The sequence below is a fragment of the Plectropomus leopardus genome, chromosome 4 (genome assembly GCF_026936395.1).
Source record: "Plectropomus leopardus strain MGB_pleo_1.0 chromosome 4, ASM2693639v1, whole genome shotgun sequence".
Classification (NCBI taxonomy): Eukaryota; Metazoa; Chordata; class Actinopteri; order Perciformes; family Serranidae; genus Plectropomus; species Plectropomus leopardus.
Genome location: NC_142179.1, coordinates 34,669,711 through 34,688,912, shown reverse-complemented (window position 1 = coordinate 34,688,912; position 19,202 = coordinate 34,669,711). Strand labels below are relative to the sequence as shown.

The 19,202-nt window shown below is 39.2% G+C and overlaps 1 protein-coding gene across 6 annotated transcripts in view; it reads left to right on the top strand.

Moving 5' to 3' along the window:
- Positions 1 to 19,202, top strand: part of unc5db (unc-5 netrin receptor Db) — a 273,315-nt gene that overhangs the window by 176,449 nt on the left and 77,664 nt on the right. For 5 of the 6 annotated variants that reach the window (XR_015776501.1, XR_015776502.1, XR_015776499.1 and 2 more), the window contains exons 7-10: positions 5,658 to 5,822; positions 8,630 to 8,662; positions 11,116 to 11,301; positions 18,766 to 19,128. Coding sequence is in view for 2 of the 6 variants with exons in the window: in XM_088077178.1 (XP_087933304.1) it covers positions 5,658 to 5,822; positions 8,630 to 8,662; positions 11,116 to 11,301; positions 18,766 to 19,128 (747 nt within the window). In the remaining 4 variants the exon portion in view is untranslated. The remainder of the gene's footprint in view (positions 1 to 5,657; positions 5,823 to 8,629; positions 8,663 to 11,115; positions 11,302 to 18,765; positions 19,129 to 19,202) is intronic. The other variant, XM_042488868.2, reaches the window with a different exon arrangement.

Below are 19,202 nucleotides of genomic sequence, written 5' to 3'. Positions count from 1 at the left end.
ATTTTGGTGGCACAATCATGGCTAGAGAAGCTGTTGATGTTTTAGTAAAAAAAATAAACATGTTTAATTGCACTATCCCAGCAGAAAACGAAGCGTTGTGTCAGTTTGAAGCACTTCTTTTTGGGGCACTATCGCTGTAGGTAACCTAGCGATGTCGTAGTAAAAAACAGCCACTTCATTCCGGCCGGAATGCAGTAATGTCTCATTAAAAAGAAACGCTGCTTTTCTTGGCTTTATCCTGCAGGAAATGCAGCAATGTTTAAGTGGAAAACACCGCTTTTCATGGAACTATCCTGGCCGATAATTCAGTAATGTCTCTTTAAAAAAACAGCCTCTTTTCCTGGCCCTACATCCCCGGTGGAAAAACTGCAAAAGTTCACACAAAAAAAATCAACATATGATTTGATTTTTTTCCTTTTTCAAACATGTGAAAGAGAACATAGACTTACTGTCAGATACTTATGTAATCCCACCCCTTCTCCATAAGTCATTAAAATTTAATTAACCAGCATACTTAATAATTTAAACCTATATTTTAATTATCTAAACATATGTGCATACACCCGCACACCAAAAATCAAATATCTACAGTTTTCCATTATTATTTACAAAGAAAAAGAGGAGGATATACTAGGAAGAAATAATATTAAGTAATCAAATAAATAAACAGTAATTCTTGTAACACCTTATGAAAATAATGTTTATATACATTATTTTAAACAAGTTTATGTTTGGACATTGTTTTAGCTCCAAATTAACACTGTTCCATAGCTTCACTACACAGATTGACATATAATAGCTTTTCATGGTGATAAGAACACTGCAAGTTTCAACATTACATTTGGTGACTAGAAAGCTACTGGAAATGCAGCAATGGCTTGCTAAAAAACTAATATTGTTGTTGCTGGTTTTGAACAGTTGTTTGAACAGTTGTTCATAGTGATGTGCAGTTTGGCATGCATCTCGTCTATTGTTGTTGCCCCCCCCCATAACAAAACCAGCTCATATACCGCATCACTTTAGAAACCTTAATTTACATTAGAAACATACAAATGTAACATATTCATACTTTTCACTAACATACAATGCCAGCAATTTCTTTTGGTGAAGAGGCTGGAACTTTTACACAATGTACAACAGGAGTAGATGTAGTATGTATGTATGTATGTGTTGTTTCCTGCTTGTGGTCCCATTCGCTCTCACTCAGGTTGCAAAACAGTTAATTGTTTAAACACAGAAATCTTGTACTGTGTCTGAAATCATTTTCCATTATTCCCCACATAATAAACACCCGCTAGTTTACTGTATTTTTAATATTAAATTGAAATTCCTGACACTTATGAATCACCATCCTGTCACTGACGAGGGTAGTGTTGGATGACTATAATTTTCACATCCGTCAAACGCTAAGTAGAAAACAGGAATTGATTTGTGCACTTATCTTGCAACTGTCACAGTGGCAGCTATTTATCAAAAGTCATATAGTGCCACTTTAAACAATAAGTTGTTTTCCAACAACTAAAACACATAGAGCTTCATCAATGTACTGGGTGACACATCCCTCCTCTACAATAGCAGCGGCATTTGCAGTATTTTCAAGTGATTACAAATACACTGTGTTTTTTGCCAGGATACTCACTAGCACACCAAATCTGAACTTGTTTAAACCTTTAAAGCTTGAGCAAATTGGTGCGATTTCTTTCAAAAACAAGGACAAAGCGACAATGAGCACTTTGGTAAGAAATGTTCCACAAATCGCAAGAAATTAGTAAATTTAGAATGTGAGAATGTTTTTGTTTTTAAAAGCTAGGGAAAAAACAAAAAAGCTAGGGGAAAAACATTTAGAATTACCATAACCACTTTTTCTAAGTCTTGTCAGTGATATTTCTTGTACTTTTTAGTAATTTCTTGCTAATTTTGGGTCATTTCTTTTTTCCTTGCTCATTGCCTTCTTTTTGAAAGAAATCAGGCCAATTTTGTTCAGGTTTTCTTTGCCGCCATTCCGACTGTAAGAGAGCCAGGAGGGACAGTTCCACTTCAGCAACTGCGATGCATTAGGAACGTAGACCAAAAAGCAAAAAGTTAAACAAAGTACAACTTTTGCTTTGTGTTTATCAGTTACCGTTAATGAAGTTCAGAGAATAATTCACACAGGATGATTTTGACCAGTGGCATCACAATAAAGTGTCACAGGAGTAAATCCATGTACAGGGCAGTGAAGTGTCCTCACTTTACCTGGCTCATTGTGGCTTTTCAGATCTTGAAGATCACGGAGCTGTAGCCGAGAGAGATAAAAAAGTTCATGATGTTTCATCAATGGCCTCTGCAGACAGATGCGTCTTAATGAGACTGAATCAGACCAGGCTGCCACTGCGGAGGCTTGAAGCCAACACATACTAACAGGTGCAATCATTAGACTTTACAGCTACAGTCACAATCTTTTTAGCAATGTAAATGTCTATTGAGTTACTCTCTGTTGCCATTTTATCGTACATAATAGGTTAAACCTATAGTGACTTTCATGAAAACTGTAATATTTGCCTTTTTTTCAAAAAACATAGAAGGTTGTTTCATAGAAAATAAATCCCCTTGTGTGTTTGGAATGAGATTCAATGACAAAAATTGGCTGCACCAAGAGAGGAAAGGGTACAAATATCACAAAGCTGTTAGAATGTCACCAAAATAAATTAATGAGGATCTGGTAACCCGCCAATTTAAGAAAGTAAAAATGAAGAATGCAGTGAGCAGCAAAAAAAAAAAAAAAAAAAGAAGCCTGGTTTTTTGAAGGTATTAAGGTTTTAAAAGAGATTCAGAGTTTTGCAGTCATTACAGTTTGTCAGACTGTATCTATTGTTTACCAGTAGGCAGATGAACTCATTCAACAGAATCAGAGCAACAAGTCATGGGGGAACTGTCAGGAGAGAAACACTATGCATACGCTCACTAACGACTGCAGTCAAACTCAGGAGCACTCAGCATTCTCCCCACAACATACAAATGCATCATTTGCATTTCAAGTAGCTGAGAAGAGACCGCAAACACATGCAGAGTGTAGGTAGGACCTATGGAACATCACAAAGGAAAATTACCTTCTCCAACACTCACAAGACCACATTATGGGCATCGCAGCTGCTGCCAAAAAATCTTCAGGCGCCATATGGTCACCCAGTATTTGTTAAGCTAAGCATAATGAGCTCTTCCTTGATCAGATGACAGAGCATGGCGGAGGAATCCCAGCTATTGGCATGCACCAGGCTGTCTTGGTTTCATAGCCTTGCATCAAAACCCATTATATAAACAGGCCCGGGGGTTAATAGGGAGAAAATGTCTCCCAAGCTGCACCACCACATTACCTTCTGCAATGTGTGTCATGCTGAATATGTTTGTGTGTGTTTGCCCACTAAGGAAACAGTTAAATGTTTAAAGGTTCAGTAGGTAACTTTCATGAAAACTTTCTGTTGTATTCTCTGAAAGTGTCATTACATCCTGATAGTAGTACATGATATATTTTGTGAAAAAAATCAGGTTCGCCTGGCTCTTCCGAGTGCTCCGAAATCCATTGTTGAGAGTCAACCACACCGGAATGAAAACAACCGATAAGAAATAAGGAGTCTCTAAGCAGCAGGTCACACCGAGAGGCGTCGCCAGAAAAACCATAGTCTCCCTATGGTTTAGCACACCTGTGAGGCGCTCCTCTTGCTGCTGTGTGACGTGTTTTTTTGGCGGTTTTTGGGCGCGCGTAAAAGGTAAAATATTTTCAACTTTTCAGCTCAAGTCGCGGAGTTGCACCGCTCGTCAGTGTCACTTTTGGCTAAAGCATTTTGGCTGTATTGACATACGAAGAACTTTATAATGCTGGCTTTCCTCATTACTCAAACAGTAACCACAGAGCACAAGCCTGGGGCTCCATGGGCACCCAAGTCAGTGTTCCTGGTGAGTAAAATATAACATATTATATTATGCCCACGCAGTGTGCGCAGAAACCGCCGCTCCACACATGCTCTCAGCTATTTTTCCAAGTGCACATCCGAGGTGTTTTTAGAGCTGTCACGCCTGATGCGATGAGTCTCAGTGTGATCAACCCTTATACAGTGTAAATCACTGCTTGTGCACACGCTGCACTGCTCACCCTTCTACTTACATCGCATTCAATTTACCTCAGAGGTCAGAGCTGGGAGTGACATTACACCTGAGTTGACTGCGTTTTAAAAACAAGTCAAAAAACCAAGATGTTGTGAGCAATACCAGCTCTAGCCAGGTTAACTGTCGTTAATAGTACACAAGTGCTGATGAACAGTATTTCACTGCAGCTTTCACTGCTGATGATGCACGGAGTAGCCAGGGTTTGTGAGGTTCCTTTGACATTCTGAATCAGATATTAAATTTAATGGGAACTTGGACTTCCTCAGACTTCCCATAGCAAATTGAATACCCAATTTTCTTTACCATGCACACTGTTGTTTGCAAAGGAGAGATGGTCAGTTTAGTGTGTGTCCCCTTGTATCATTCTGTGTGCCCTCTCTAAATTTCAGATATTTTTGCGGATCCGTGTACACAGCTAAGGCAGAGCTCTCCTAGAGTTCTGTTTTTTCCTCAGTGACACTACACTCTGCACTTAGACAGAGCAATGCCATAAATAACTAAACGGTAGACATATTCCAATAGCACTCCCAGTGTACAGTCCAGATCCACAAGTAGAAAATGTATTTGTGGTGACAGGTGCTTTAATTGTGGTGGGCCGCCATAAATAAATGAATGTGTTGGAAATGCCTGAGAAGCTAGAGGAATCTTATTTTTTCATTGATTATCAGTCTCATGTTATACTGTCAGTATATAGTGAGTTTAGCAAATATGAAAAACAGTTGGTTTTTTTTCTTTGTTTTTTTTTTTTTTTTTTTAGTTACCCATTAATCCTGTGATATGTGTAAATACAGCCACAATGTGGAAGTTGAGGGAGAGTCTGCAGTTACATAACGGAGTATCCTACCTGATATTTGTTTAAAAGTTGGACATAAATATCTTGTATCTTAAAGAAACAGTTCAACATTTTATGAAATTTCACTTCGATAATTTATATCCACAAGTAACATATGCCAAGATGAACCTCAGGAGGTGTTGAGGAAAGCTTAGTTTTAAGTCTCGAATAGGGGGGGGGAGTTAACGAGCCAAATTGACCAGCTTATGAACATGTTATATATCTTGATTAAAAAAGAAAATTTGAATAATCAAATATACTATATACATGTATATATATATATATATATATATATATATATATATATATATATATATATATATATATATATATATATATAATAAAACCTTTTTTTTAAATTATAGAGATAAATGTATAAGAATTAGCCTTAGTTGAGTCTTAGTCGACCAAGGCTAATCAGCTCCAGATTCCAGCTTCATGCTTAACATCTGACATTTCAGGAAAAAAAAAATCAATGTCTTAAAATCTATATTTTTAGTCTCTTAGGATATCTATAACAAGTGCCAAGTTGTGAAGTAATGTTGTTGTTGTTCTTTGTTTGGCTTGCCCTTAAATTTAGCTGCCTCCTCAAAAGATTTCTTCTTATATTTCTGTTAGCCGTTTTGGTCTGTGTGCAGACACGTGCTGTATCTGTTAATCTACATTTGTCCTCACAATGCAGTTGATGGAGGCTGGGACGAGTGGAGCGAGTGGAGCGTATGCAGCAGCCAGTGTGAGAAGCAGCGGAGTAGAGAATGCAACTCCCCAGCACCCAGACACCGAGGCAAGATGTGCGAAGGGAACAGCGAGGCCACTGAGAACTGCACAGATGGACTGTGTACCCAGAGTAAGGCCTTTCTCCCTGCTGGGCATTATCATCATCATCATTTTCCTATCATCATCATCATCATCATCATCATATATACACTCGCAGTAACATGACATATCATCACAAGCATGTTTGAACAGGAGGTGTGTGTTGGAAAGAAATCACAGTGTGGATTGAAACAGATACCCAGTGCATGATAATGTCAGCGCTCTTTCTCCTGTGTGCTGCTCACTTGACATATTGTATGTCATATTGAATCTGTCACAGGGTAAGAAGTGCAGACATTCACTCTTGAATGATGCTTGACGTTTGGAATGAAATGTCATTGCACTGTTTGGGTCGTGCACATGCAATGAATTCAAAAGTTGAATGTTTTACCCACTAGTGTGAACACTAGTATGAATGCTGGCTGCACTGTAGGGCTGAACGATTCATTTTTATTTCAAAACTGTGATTTGAAAGGAGTGAGATGTTTTCACATCAAGGGGGCACAATTTCATTTTTCAGTTTATGTTAATGTCTAAAAAAAAAATGTAAGGTTCAATCAAAGTTTGTCCTATTAGGACGACCAATCTCAGCATATTTACACAGCGGTTTCAGGGACAGTCACCTCAAAATGAAAAATATATCATTCTCCTCTTGTGGAGAGTTGGAGAAATGTCACCAACCAAAAACATAAATTAGAAAAACCCAACAGTGATGTCTCTCTTCAGAAATCGAGCAAACTGAGCAGTTTCATTTTGGAACTATTTCCTTTTTACCAAGCTACACCTGCCAAGTGCATCATTGCACAGAAGGAACTGTGCATTTGTTGTTATCTCAATTAGCACCACTAAGCTTGTAAACATTACAGCTCAGTCAAGGAGGATGCTGTAAATGTCTACATCTCATGCTGTCACAAGCACAAGCCTCTTGTTCATTAAAAGATGCACGATTCCTTCTGCGCTTATAGGACGGTGATTTTAGCTAATTTTAAAAGGGGGCTCTATGTAAAATTCAGAGCCTATGAGTTGTCTGGACACAGTTCTCATCAGGCGGCAGCTAGCAGCTAACAATGCCAACTTCATAAACGGTGCTGAAAAACAGCAGCAGTGCTGAAAGAGCTAAAAATGTTAACCGGGGGGGAGCCCACACCCCCAGGAAGTACACCAGGCTCTGAAGAAATTTAACATGCTGACCAAAAGTAGAGTAGAGTAAAGTCGAGTCACACTGTTTGGGTACATCACATGGTGCCATAGGGCCTGGAAAAACTTTTTACTCATTGACTTATATTGGGAAGGAGAAGTCAGTGGATAGTTTCTTGTGAGCATCACAATCTCTGCAAAATGACTCATTTCACTATCTAGATTTAAGCCATCCAGTTTGATAACATTTGGAAAGTCAAATGTTACATTTTTCAAGAATTCACTCAAACTAGTAAAGTGCTAAACTATATGCCAATTGCTCCACTGGTGGAAGTTACCCGCTCAGGCACACTCAGCCGCCGATAAGTCTCTAGTGCGCAAGCCTCATGGGCCCAGTAATGCAGCAGATCAGGGTACTTTCATACCATAGAAATAGAGGTCTTTTTGCTTCACGTGCTACTGATCAGCTCTCATAGGAATGAACGGGGCCGAGCCTCTGTGCTGTACCCAGATCTTCTTAATATATCCATGGGGGAACTGCAGGGTTGGTGCTACACTTCGGCAACCATGACATCCCAATATCCAGCCCGGTGTTATTCTAGTACTCAAATACTGCTGCTTTGCGGTGCTGTCGGTGTCAGATCCCAACACCAAAACCCACCTCCGAGTCCGCCTGATCCACTGTGTGAAGTCGTCAGCTGAGAATGCAACAGGACAGAACCCCTTGTGATGTCATAGTATGCAGCCAGACAACCAGACAGCACCTGCCACAGAGGCATGATACTTGGATGGTTAGCATCAAATGAGAACACAGCCAAGCGAAAGCTGTTGTGTGCGAAACATACGCAGCAGGACGGCGTTCAGTTGAAATGCGGAAGGATGCGTCCAACAAACCCCGGACTTTAATGCTTGAGTCCAGTGTTCGCTTCCTGTCTGAATGTGATGTCTTTTTCTATACTTTTCCATTGTCTCCTTCCCCCAATCCTAACCATCCGTGGCAGCATGTCCATTTATTGCCGTTCCGGCGCTGGCTGCCATGTTCTTTTGTTGACTAAACATAACCACGTGCAGAATTATCCCACCTTGTGCATTTGTTGACATCACGGTAGCACCATCACAGACCGTCAACAGCAGACGTAGAAAGATACCTAAAACTTGGTGTAAGTCCACTGTTAAGCATGTGACATATTTGGATGTGAATGTGTTAAGACCCCCATTATTATAGAAAACTACCAGGATTTGGTTGTAGAAAATGACCACATATCAATAACAGTCCACATACTCCCCAAATTCTTCAGCTCCAATACAATGTGCTCATGATCATAACTTTAATTTTGGTTTCCACAATATACACTTGGAGAAAGTTTGGTAGAACAGTGTGTGACTTCAAACCTCTTGAATAAATCAATCTTGTACTTTGGACCTGCGTTAGGAGAGTATTAGCCCTCTCAGAGTTATTTCCAAGCCTTTGAGCAGTTTGCACCTCACCACTTTTATCTCTGGTGATATAAAGACAGTAATGATGTCTGCCCGGCCTTCATCAGATACTGTACGTTGTCAATGAGCACAGTCAGCGGAAGAGCCTCTCTCTACTCAAGGTGTTGGATCTGAGACCACACTTGTTAGTCACTTCACAGAGGCTCGGACTTTAATCACCGCTTTCTCTCCTCTTTGTCTCATTCTATCTCTCTGTCTTTGCAGATCGAAAGCTGCTACATGATGTTAAACCTCAAAGTGAGTCCTCCTCTGTGGATTTTCTTTCATCTTCAACTCCTGGCCCCCACGTCTGCCACTAATATGTAATGCCCTTAATTCTGGGGTGGAAAGAGATGATATAAGTTAGCAGAGAAAGGATTGACAGTAATTTTCCCGGTACACACATGGGAACCATCATGAATTACCACCATTTAGTTGACTCTGATCTGAGCAACTTCTATTTTAACCCAGCAAATGCTCATTACGCATTCATGTCATTTTTCAGTGCCCGACTTTTATGACAAGCGTGACATCACAGCTGTGCTTTTTGCTTTGAGCCAGGAGATATATTGGTTGTGACAAGTGAACATGTGCTGCGTAGCAGAGGATTAATGGGTTGTAATCATTGCAAACGAGCTAATTTGACCAATTTACGGCGCTGTCCTCACATTCCTGTGGCGGCTTTCAATCACTTGGTGGAGTTAGCCCCGGCTAAGTGATTGTCAGGTGCTAGCTTGAGTGCTTTCATTAGCCTGCCACATTAGTGTAAAAGCCATGCTTACTGCCTTCTTCGCGGGCTTAGAGGAAAGCTCGAATGATTGAATGGGGAGTGAATTAAGCTGGTATGTGGCGAGTGATCACCCTGGTAGGAATACTCTAAATTAATTTTCCTCTGATTGCTCCTTGCGACAACTGGTGACCACCCGGCTCCACCACATGAGCTCTGCTTGCCTGCACTGTGAGACATCCATCATAGCTATTGGATATAGGCCGGTGGGTCTAAAGGCAGTTAGGCTAATCACCCTCCATGTTAGCAGCTTGAATGTGATGTGTAACAGTTTAGAGTAACGGCTGGACATGTTCATTTATGCCTATCTGTGGTGCATAATGTAGCACAGATAGATAAGACAGATGGCCGGCTCCATCTTACCTCCTTCCATTCTTCTTGTTTCATTTCTATCCATTGTAACTCTCGCCTGTGTTCGACCTTGAATGTCTACATCATCATCAACAGCATTGTCTCTACTGCTTTTCTTTCCATCTCCTCCTCACTGTTTCTGGGTCTTTATTAATATAACAAAAGACAAGGCTCCTTTTTGTGAAACACTTAAAAAGCCTTTTCTCTGTTTTTGGCAGTGTCGCCTTCATCACAGAAAAAAAGAGAAAAGACTCTGATACTGGCGAAATCTCAGTAGAACACATTTACATACCGTAATTTCTCAAGTAGTGACCGAAGCCTTTATTTCCTGAAGTGGCAAAGAGAACCAGGTCTTTCTTTCTAATGTCCCTTGTTCCCCATTTAATGTAAAATGAAAACGTCCTCCAGGTTTAAGTGCTGTCTCAGTAAATCTATGATGTATATTTCTACAGCACTAATTCTATCAGAACAGTGAGAGATGCTCCACTTTGCCTTTTCTTCCCAATGTTGTTAAACTGCCATAAATGAAACTCAGTATTTTACACAGAATTTTTATATGAAACGTCTTACAAATTCCCTTCTGTAGGTAGGCTTCTAATGTGAAAAAACTGTTAGTAAGTTTCGATACCAGTGTCTTGTAATTGCACCCCACTAATTTAGCATTGCACTCAAATACTAAGGAATGAGTCTTAAAACCTGGAAATTTGTTAGCATTTCAGCACTCCTTTTGAAATGTTTTTTGTTAAGATGCCTGAAATAAGGTCTGTGGTTTACACAAGCTTAAAGACTTTCACATTTTCTTCTACAACATAAAATACGTCAATAAGTACCTCACTTGTGTATTTTTTGTATCAAAAAAGGTAGTTGCTAACACGTAGCTAAATGAGATTACTGAACGTCATCACACCACACTGCGTGAACTCAGCTTTACGGCTTTATAGCGGTGATGACGTTAAATGATGCAACTGTAGGTGGTTCACAGCCTGATGTTAAATTTTTACTACCGCTTCTGCTTAGGCTTCAAAAATCATAAAACTGGTGTTCATTTGTTAAGATTATCTTATTGAACAAAATGTTAAAGTAACATTAATAGTATTAGTAGTAAGAATTTTGGTTTATTACTTTTCACAGCAAAATGTACAAACAGCGCATGAGAACAGCCTGTTTAATTTTGAATTCTGTGGGTTTCTTTTGCTTGTTCTCATAACACATGACTGGAGAGTGCTGCTGGAAAAATCTCAGTGTGGAGGGTCATGTAGCCCTTACACTTTGCCCTACCCCTCTATCCAACAAGAATCACTCGTTCTATCGCCTTAAACATCGTTCAATATAACACAGCAAACAAGAAATAATAATAATAACAATACATTTAATTTATAAAGCGTTTTTCAAGGTACTTTTTGACACTTTACAAAATTTAAAAAAAACAGTGGAAAGCATGGTATCACAAATAGGCGACAAAATTGCACATACTCCCATAAGAAATGAGCCATTCTGTAAGACAATATATACTATATATGAACTGTCTTTATATGAGAATTTATGGTAGCTCTCATTTTTCATGTGTCTTCAGGTATGGACAGCTCCAATGACGTGGCTCTGTACTCGGGTCTGGGGGCCGGCATCATCGCTGTGGCGATCCTCGTTGCGGCCGTCATGCTGTACAGAAAGAATCACAGCGAATACGGCGTGGACGTCATCGACTCCTCCGCGCTCACCGGGGGTTTCCAGTCCTTCAACTTCAAGACCACAAGACAAGGTAAGAGAGAGCGTCATCAACTGACATGCACCGACGACCACAAGGCCAAACGTCAGCGTCATGAAAGCCCTCTGAGACAGGGCCACCCCGCTGATTGATTGCTTTTGTTTTCGTCGTGCGTGCAGCCTCCCTATCTGGATTTATACCTCCAGAATCAGTGAAAGGACCTGTCCTTCTATTTTGACAGACCAGCTTCTGTGTTATTGTGAAGCAGGAGATAATCAATCTCTGATAGAGACCGGCAGCGCTCCGCCCCCTCTTTGCAGACCACACATTTGACTGTCAGGCAACCAATCTCCTGCATCAGACTACACTGGCCTAAACCACTGATGGATAAATGTGAGGGGTATGGAACAGTGAACATCAATTCAATTTTTGTTGTGCACAGCAATAACTTGTGTTGGTTATGTGACTGTGGCTGTCCCGGCAAGCCTCGCTACAGGCATTCATATTACTGTCACTGACATTTCTGGGTTAGCGCAAGTGATAGCCATCGCCGCGATAGGTGATCCATCCTCACCTTGCTGACAGCGCCACGAGAAGCCCACACCATGCCCCAGGCTCCCCAATGGCCTGGGGAGTCGGTCAAGCCCCTCCTCATGTCACGTGATTGCAAGGGTGTGAGGAAACCGGGTTGGGAGGTGGGTCTACATCCAGCAGGTCATCAATCCTATTTAAATAGGCCAGCTCTCCATGCAGCCTGCCTGCTGTGCCCTCAACCGGCCACAGTCACTCCATTCCATTTTCCTCTCTGTCGGCCCAGCAGAAGCTCCCCACCAAATGTGGAACACTTCCTCAGCCCCAGTTTGGAGGATATTAGCCTACTTCTGCCGTGGTTGCATTGTTATCATTTAACCGTCCTTTGCATAAACATAGCAGGAAATTAGACACTTCAAAGTGTGTGTTCAAGAAATTGCTTAACAAACCTGATTTTGTTATGCTTAAACACACATTTAACCCTTTGAAACCTGGATCAAATTCGGTTTTCTTGTGCTGCATTCATTTCAGATACCTTTCATAAGCTATTTAATCATTTTAAACCCCAGCAAATTGCATTGATTTCTTTTCAAAACATGGGGAAAAAAGGCAATAAGCAACTTGGCAAAAAATCTCACAGAAATTGCAAGATATTAGTAACTGGTGAAAAGAAAAGAATGGGGGAATTACTTGAAAAAAGAAAAAAATGGTTTGTTTTCATTTTTTACTTTTCTTTCTTTCTTTCTTTCTTCTTTACGTCTTTTTTGTGCTTATTTTTAGGTAATTTTCCTGCACATTTTCATTTGCCCTCTCCAAATGTTTTTTTTAAGTAAATCAAACAAAATTGCACAGGCTGCAAAGGGTTACTTGCAAAGCTTTCTTTCACACCTAATAATCACAAAGAAAAAAGAAAAAAAAACTTAAATATTTAAAGAAGTTCTTAAATGCTTTCGGATGGCTCTGTGCTGCCGGAGCAGCTGTAAGGCGGAGGACTGAATCAGTCTTTTGGACCTGACCCTGTCTCTCCACATTACTTCTCCTTCTGAGTGATTTTTAATCAGAGGCCCAATTCCAAACCTATCCCTCAAGGTATTCAACCTGAGGTACATTTCATTAACTTCTCTCATCTCACCACTGCCATTCCATTTTCGCCGCGCCATTCTTAAAGATGCACACTCAAGCGATAATCAGATCATTCTCCACTCGACCGGAGGGGAGAAAATTTAGCAGTGATCGAATGTCAGCTGCAGAAGGGTAATGTCCACTGGGCTGCAGCTCTGACCTGAGAGCTTGAATATCTGCAGAGTCGCCTGTAGGTTCAGTGTTTAGAAATGAAAAATGCATATTTTCTTTTTATGGAACATTATCTCAGTAGCAGCTGTTTGAAAATGTTATTTCATTCTTTATCATTTCTAATGCAGGTGCAAACATCGGGCCTCAAGCAGCAACATTCTGTTAAATTTCTCTTATATTTTTTCTTAATTTTCTGCTAAGAGAAAATATAAGAGAAGTCAACTCCAGATGCACCAAACGCTCTTAACCATCCAAATCTGCCAGGTGTGATCAATGATGAATCCCACTTGATCTAAGTTATCTATTAGCACATGTAACGCCCCCTACACACCATATAAGGGTAGGTTTTGTGCCATTTGCGAAGACTCTGGCACATGCCCAAAACTGGAAAGATGACACCAAAAAGGTTGTTTGAAGAGGAGGAACTCCTGCAGTAGTAAAGTAAACTCAAACAAAGTAAGTGTGATTTCAGGAAAATGTAGTATTAAAAGTAAAAGTAACACATGCATACATTTTTGAATATATTTAATAAATCAAAATCTATAAATAATTAGAAGAAAAAGCCCTCATACATACAGTTTATATGAGAAGTTGGAACTATGAAATGTTTTTTTGCATTAAAAATGAGTTACATGATGAAAGAAATAGTCACAGTAATGATAAATATATATTCTAACTGTTTTAACCACATTGCATATTTTCATATGGTTTGCTTGTAAAGTAGTTATCTAATAAAAGTACAATCTTTCCATCTGAAATGTAGTGGTGTAGAAGTGGAAAGTGCATGATATTTATGCATTTTTAAAACTTAGTTGGACAACACTTTGGACTGTGAAGGCAGGATGTGAAAGCTAGATGTTTTTCCCTTATCTTGGTACAAGTGCTCTTAACCACTTGTAAAATTTTCTCCTAGCTAAGAGAAAAGCAAAAATAAGAAAACACTGATGAAAGTATATTGTTTCTTGCCTGAGGCCCATTGAGAATAGAGTACATGAGTAATAACTCAGATGTCCTGGGTTCAATCCCTGTAGCTCTATTAATACTTCACACTAAAATCAAACCAATGTACTCATTGTTAGGACTGAAATTATTAGTCAATGAGTGGACAACAAATGATTGCCAGATATATTGATCATTATTATTAAATCATTTGTCATGTGAAAACAATTTTCAAAAGGCAGAATTTCATGCTTTTCTCAATTTGATGTCATTGAAAAGTGGATATGTTTAGGTTTTGCACCAGGCAGAGGAAGGGATTTTTAGACGAAACCTTTAGCTCTTGGAAACTTTGTTTGGGATTTTTTTCTATATTTCTTGATATCTACAGTGTTTAACAATTATTTTGGCTCACTATTCATAATCAAGTTTCAAAATTCACTAATACAAAACCACCAGTCCATCAGTGAGTTTCAGCATTTCATAATTTCATAGCTAAATTTCAGTTATAGCATCACTTCAAAATAAAATGTCCATCATCAAATAATACTGTTAAATAGAAACTTTTACAGAGTTTGCAGTGGTTAAAAACATGGGATAAAAGGCTATGATCGCCTTGGTATATTATGTTCCACAAACTGTGATATTTTTTTATTAAAAAAATTATTTCTTAAAATCTATAGGAAAATATGAAGAGAAAAGAGACAAAAGCTAGTGAAAAATGATTAGGAAAAAAAGAAATATATAATAATATAATTATATATATGTATAAAGATATAGATATATATATATATATGTGTGTGTGTGTGTGTGCGTGTGTGCGTGTGTGTGTGTGTGTGTGTGTGTGTGTGAAACTATATTTGTCAATACATTTTATTACATTTACATACAAAATTTTGTTACACAATTGTTATTTTTGAGCATTATTTTTCCAGGTCAGTTCCTTTTGTTTTGTATTTATCTATTTATTTATTTATATATATCTATATATATCTATCTATCTATATATATATATATATATACACACACAAAATCACCAAATGATTTTAAACTATATAAAAAGTAGAAATTCCTTAAAATATCAACCAATTAATCAATTACAATTAGCTCTGATTAGATGCAGCCCTTTTTGTTGTAATAGCAGTCCCAGTTACTAAAAAAACTGTGAATAAATTCCATACTTTGGTTGTGTTGGGAAGACAAACACAGCAGAAAAAGTTGAGTTTTGAAGAACAAGTCAAAACCAACACACTCCTAAATGCTCATCACAAATCATGCCCTCAGTAATTAACGATTTCCCTAAAAATAAAACAACATTAGCCTCCCGCCTTGCACCCCTTGCCAGGCAACAGCTGGGCAGCAAGGACTCAGTGACTTCGCTGTTATCTTGGCACGGCTCGTCCTGGGGCACCGCACGCCTGAGCCTGCCAGATCGATGCGGCACGCTCCTCGCTCCGTTTGGCAGCGTCGTCACATCTAATGGCCACAGATGAAGACCCCCCTCCACAGGCTGTTGGGTCCACACTGGGAGCTGAAGGACTCCCCTCATTTACAGAGCACTCACCTCCACCCCTTCCTGGCCCTCCCTCCTGTCCTTCAGGAGGACGACTTGGTGTCCAGAGGAGCTGACTCCAGCAGATGGATTATGGAGATCAAGCTGTGTGTGTGCTTGGTAATTAAATCTAACGCTCTGACCGTGGCTCCAAGCCCTGGACCTTCTGTCCAGGTTGTGCTCCCTTACCTCTGATGCACTGGTCGCCTGCCCGGACATGTTGTTTTAATTTGTGCAGGAGCTTCACTGGTCAGCGGCCGGAAATTTAATGTGGCTTTTAAACCTGGTTTGAACTGGATTGATATTACATGAGGAAATGAAGATATTTGGATTCATTATGGAGATTAAAGGAGATTTTAATCTCAAGTGTCTGCTTTTTGTAAAATCGTAATCTGCTGTTTTGTGCTGCATATTTCCTGATATTTAATCCATGTCTTATTAATGGCACATTTTCTGTCTTTCTTTTAGCTTTTTCCTGTCATGAAAAATGAAGGAATTATGGCACATTTAATATAAAAAATAGACCTAACTTCACAAGCATTTAGCCAACCATCGTCAAACTTGTAGGATAATTCTATATTAGTACCTTGACTCTTTAAAACTTTAACAAATCAGTTTGATTTCTTTCAAAAACATAGGGAGAAGGCAATGAACAACTGGAATGTAAAAAAATGTATAGATGATAATATATAAAAAATGTATTTATTGTATTTTATTTTTTTCTGTAGCATAATTTTAAATTGTTGTTGTAATTATAAATATAGTTTTTGGGACATTTTTCTTTGTTTTTTGATAACTTTCAAATAATCCCCTCTAACTATTTTTACGTAATTTTCTTGTAACATTTACTGATTTGTTCTGCAGTCTGTGGGACATTTCTTGCCCAGCTGTGCATTGCCTTTTCCCCCCATGTTTTTGGAAGAAATCAAACCAATTTACTCATGTATCAAAGGGTCAAATAGCTTGTGAAAGGTGTCTAAACACAGTACCAGAAAACAAATACCGATCCAAGTTTCAAGGGGTTAAACCCTAAATGTTTCATTCAAATGGGCCACTTGCGGGCGCTATGAATGAAATTGGATAATAAATCAGAAAATATTTGTCCAGTTGTTCTAAAACTTGCAGGATATATTAAATAATAATGTTGAACCGCGTGCGCGAAATTATTATGAAATAACACAATAGAGGGCGCCACCAGTTCCTAACAAGCACATTCCTCTTTCATAAGATTTGGCTTTAAATCGTTTGTACAAACATCTCCAAACACGCTGGATATTTTTTACCAAGCCATTGAAGCATGTCCCCAAAATATCTCTGGAGGAGAGGAGTGTGGCCCAGTGGAGATTTGGACGTTCATGAATGAGTCAGATCATCATAAAACCTCTTGATTATTTTTGATGCAGGTGTCGTACACTGTCAAAGATCAGGGTGCTACCCAGCTTTCAAGTTTTAAAGGTTCTTGCTGGTTTGAATCCCAGAATCGATGCTTAACTTTATTTATTTATTTATTTATTTATTCGTCTATTTGACTTTTATCGATCCAACATTCTTCACAATTCTTCACAAACAGGTTGAAATTCAAGACTTTGACGGACAGATTAACGTCATGAAACATGGAAAAAAAAAGACTTGAGTGAAAGTTTAAGCTCACCATATCTTGATCATTTGAGTTCCCTTTGAAAAAATTTGCTCTCCTCCTGTAAATGGCCCTAATGGAATTGTAGTCTCTCCCTTTTTCCGTTTTTTATTTTGTAAGGTGAGAAACAGCTCACTAAAAGGGTGGAAAAGAACTTTAGGGACACACAATAAATGCTAAAAATAAAATAAAAAATAAAAAAAAGACTTTTAAAGGACCCATAATGATTCCACACTTGCCCAGTGTTTTTCAAACATCAGATTAAAACTCTATTTACACATAGTGTCAGCTAGCTGGCATACATAAAGCGAGTGTGAAAACAGTTGGAGTAAAAGAAGGAACATCAGTGATGTAAACATATCGCCACACACTGACACTTATCAAAGCTATGGTACGTCAAGAATTACAGAAAATAAATTTGCGCTTATATGACATCACTTGAAAGGTTAACCGCAGAAGTTACTGTAATCATTTATTTACACAGTAAAAAAAAAAAAGTCATGACTTCCAAAATTTTCAATGATTTTTATGTATTTTTTCAGTTTCGAGGCATGGAAAATATGATTGTGAAATTCCATGAATTTTCCAGGTTTTCCCTGGCTTTGGGAACACTGTAATTTAAAAAAAAAGAAAGAAAGAAAGAAAGTAAATAGTAAATAGTAAATAAATAATAGTTAATACATTTGAAAGAAAAGAAAATGGAAGTGATTTGGGTGCAAAGATGTTGCTGCAAAACAGGAATGGCCCCTCTAGCACTTTTCCACTACATGGTACTGACTCTATTCTACTCTAATCGCCGTTTTTTTGGTTTTCCATTAGGAAAAAGTACCTGGTACCACCTTTTGTAGTACCTGCTCTCCTGGGGTTCCAAAAAAAGCCAACCGGGTACTAAGAGAAAGTACCTGATACCAAAGGCGAGTAGTGTAGAGCAGAGTAGAGCTGGTACCATGTAGTGGAAATGCGGCAGTGCAGTGAAATAAAGCACAACAACAAATGGAGCAACACTCACCAATCTGACAACATGTGCCGCATGAAGACACATGCTGCAGAGAGATGTGGCTTTTAAACCTGGTTTGAACTGGATTTATGTTACCTGAGGATATCCAGGAATTTGGATTAATTCTAGAGATTAAAGGAGATTTCAATCTCAAATGTCTGCTTTCTGTAAAATACTAATCTGCTGTATTGTGCTGGGGACAGATATTTCCTGATAATGTTTAATCCGTGTTAACTGAGTGGCACATATTCTGTCTTCTCATATCTTTTTCCTGTCATGAAAAATGAAGGAATTCTTGGCACATTTTTTTTCTCAGCCTTTTAAAATGTCAACTTTTACTTTGCTAAATACAAAAAAAAGACAAAAAATAAAAACCATTTAAAAAAATGTGCACAATCTTGGCCTTATTTAGTTGTATCTGGGACACCAGTGAATTTCATTATCCCATGTGAGCACTGTTCAGGAAACACAGAGGTTGGGCTTTGACTCATTAATTAAACTACTTCCCTACATAATGCGTGTCCCCTGCGAGCGGGCTTTTGAGGTGACTGTGCTATCTCTCCGTCTCCGTAGGCAACCCGCTGCTCCTCAACTCCTCCATGCAGCCCGACTTAACAGTGGGACGGACGTACAGCACGCCCCTCTGCTTCCAGGACAGCGCAGACAAAGAGCTCTTTGACCCCCTGCCAGACATCAAGGTCAAAGTTCAGAGCTCCTTTATGGTTTCACTAGGTGTGGCCGAGCGGGCGGAGTTCCACGCCAAAGCCCCCGCCGAGACGTTCCCGCGGGACCTGAGCCGGGACTACAGCAGCACCGTGGATAGACGCAAGAAAGGCCTGCTCACCCTTAACGGGCCCTTCAGCGCAGGCAAGGAGCAGCTGAGGACCACGGGCGTGTTCAGCTACCCTGGAGGACGCCTGGTGGTGCCAAACACCGGTGAGTTTTACAGGAAGTAGATGAAGTTTTTTTGACACTCTCTGTCTTATTTGAAATCTGACAAGTTGATTTAT